The 2,882-nt window shown below is 44.5% G+C and overlaps 1 protein-coding gene across 1 annotated transcript in view; it reads left to right on the forward strand.

Moving 5' to 3' along the window:
* Positions 1–1,479: 1,479 nt before the first annotated feature.
* Positions 1,480–2,882, forward strand: part of SUSD5 (sushi domain containing 5) — a 34,235-nt gene continuing 32,832 nt past the window's right edge. Inside the window, exon 1 of the mRNA XM_010080160.1 lies at positions 1,480–1,640. Within this exon, the coding sequence (XP_010078462.1) occupies positions 1,547–1,640 (94 nt within the window). The 5' untranslated portion in view covers positions 1,480–1,546. The remainder of the gene's footprint in view (positions 1,641–2,882) is intronic.

Consider the following 2,882-nt stretch of genomic DNA (forward strand, 5'->3'; position numbering starts at 1 on the left):
TGTCCAGACCGTACAGTTTCTATTGAAATTAAATGCAGTTCTGTAGTTACATTACACCAACTGTCCCATGTTAAGGATGGAGCGAGCAAGAAACTGCCCATCCTAATTTTGGAGGATTCTAATTCAGGATCAGAGCATTATCTGCCCATGTTCATCAAGCATAGGTATTTCTAAAGCTTCCAGCATTATGGTGTTACTTGCTTCCTTGAATACAGAAGTTCTTGAGCTTGAGTCATTATGGTCAGACCGAAACCAGCATTGTGCAGGTTCATCATTGTCAGAAGATGCCTGCGACTGCCTACCAGCACTTTGCCAGGGACGACACCTCTAGCAGTGAGGAGGGTCAGGTCCTTACTTCTGTTCCTGGTGGCTCTGAGTTTTTAGCAGACTGAGCGGTTTTTTTGCCCAGCTTTGAATTTCTAAAGGGAAAAAATTTTAAGAAGCTGAAATAAAAGCAAAATAGGATGGGAATATGAAAACAACATTGCTGAGCCCTGCTCAGTTCCAACAGCAACACAAAACTATTTCGTTTATATATTTAGTGAAATAAATCCTGGCATCACCACCAGTATGTTTCCTCTTATTGTGGGAGTTTCCTTTGAGTTGTGTTGGGACAAATATAGGATGAAGGAGAATAAGGGACAGATGTCAGTGCTGTAAGTGCTGGTGGGAGCTGGAAAAATCCCTTCAACAGCTGCTTTCAGATCATTCAAACCTGACCGGCACCATTCATCTGGACCAGGAGCACTGATGGAGACAAACTGATGGACTCATGCTTCCACCTTCAGTTCCTCTCATGCCTATCCTGAAGCCAGGATACGAAATAGCAGGATTAATCCATCCCACTCCTAATCTTAAGGGAGGCTCGGCCGCCAGGGTCCCATGCCATTTGTCACCTTTCCTCAGCCCTTACCTGAAGAACATCACTCATGCTGCCACAGCCCCTTACCAGCAGCCCCTCGGCAGTGTACCACTGGCTGATTTCACATCACAGGAGAAAAACACTCCCCACGTCCGAACCCATCCCTCTGGAGATGTACAGCTAAACCCACCAACTCACCATGCACCAGTGCCAGCTATCTAGCTGCCCTTCTCTTCCCAGCCAGGGATTTCTTCTCCTTGTCGCGTGTCTTTTCCCTCCCCTCCCTTTTCTCTCCCTCCTAGCTTTATTTTTTTTACATTTCTCCACTGTGATCCCTTAGGTATTTACTGACAGGGCAATGTGACTTTTCACACGGGCTCTCTGCGTGCTCTGCCCTGCAGTCGGGGCTGGATAAAGCCTCTCCCCAACCCCAGCTGGCTGGACATCTCCCCCCACCTTCCCCTCCCCTTCACACCAGCCAAGCCAAGGATTCCTCTCTCCCTCCCTCTTTCTTTTTCCACCCCTCCCGCCCTCAGTGCGAACCCAAGACGCAGGATCCTGCCGAGGGGAAAGTGCTCCTTAAAATCATCACCACAGACCCCGCTGGGAAAGTGCAGAGGAGGAGAGAGAAAAAAAGCCTCGGCAGCCAAACCTCCTGCAGCTGAGGGCTTTGCAAGCAGGGCAATGGCTTCGGGCTCCCGGAGATTCGCTCTCACCTTTCTCCAGGGTGTGGGATCTGTCTTCTTCATCCTTCAGACCATCTCTGTTCAGGCTGATGGTGAGTCTCCCATGCAGTTCGGGCTGGGTTGCTATGGATGGAATGAGAGCTGTATGTTGAAATGTGTTATTGAAAAAAAAAAAAAAAAGACTTTTTTTTAATAAGAAGCTTAAACACACGCCCCGGTTTGGGTTAGGAAATGTCTGATTCAGAGGTTTTTTGAGACTCTACAAATATCCTGGGGTTAAGCAGAGAAAGGAAATAAGATCTCAGAAGGATAAGATTATTTTATTACAACAAAACGACAGAATAGTGAACTTTTCCAGAGGAAATAAGAATAATAAAACAAAGCCAGAACATGAATAAGAAGATTCAGCTCTATTTTAGGAGAGCTCTTCTTAGAATTAAAATTATCTTTTCTCCAAAGAACTTATCCATCTGCCCACTTCAGATGCCCCCAATGCTGATTTATAGGGGCAGGTACTTGGGGAAGAGAAGACCAGAAGTCAGAGGCTTTTATAACCTTTTCTGTTTGGTGCCGCACATGCTGAAGATGCCTGCTCACCTCTCTGCACCTGAGTTTCATCTGCACTTCACTGCCGAGGGATGCGACATGAATTTGGCTGAAGCACCAGCTACCAGTTGCTCTAAAATGGGATTTTTTACTCACTGATGATCATCCAGAATAGCTGCATCCCTTGAAAGTTTCCGGGAGCCTGTTGCCCTTTTCATGATGAAGCCTGCAGTAATGACGACCAACTTGCCTGAGCAAAAACATGATTTATTTTTGAAACAACTGTGTCTTTTCCTTAGAGAGCAATGCTGAATGACCACTTTTTTTTTTTTTTTTTTCACTTTCACAGCTGCAATAGGCTTATGCCTGATCTCAGGATTCTTTTATTTTGATACACTAATCCGTTACCATCAATGTTTGCTGCTTTATTCCAGAGAGCAGATCTTACACATTACAGGGCAAGAAAAGCCTCTTATTTTTTTTCTCAGAGTATTTTTTCTCTTTAACCTAAGTTTATTTCAGCCAACAACAAAGTATGGCAAAGGAAAGGGAGAGAATTAATCTTGCCTGTATGTTTCTACCACTTTGTGTAAAATACCATTTATGCAACAGAACCCTGTCTGGTAAATTGGAAGAAAATTACTTTTCATTAAGAATAAAGGGAAAGAAACGTTTCAGGCAGCTGGGCTGCGTTGCAGTAAGCGAAACTGTGATTCTGATTTTAGGAAATATTCCTTCCCTAGCAAAATGCCTCTGAAATGAGAAAAAAAATTGTATACCCATGAAAG

Source organism: Pterocles gutturalis, unplaced genomic scaffold (assembly GCF_000699245.1).
Source record: "Pterocles gutturalis isolate BGI_N339 unplaced genomic scaffold, ASM69924v1 scaffold2719, whole genome shotgun sequence".
NCBI lineage: Eukaryota > Metazoa > Chordata > Aves > Pterocliformes > Pteroclidae > Pterocles > Pterocles gutturalis.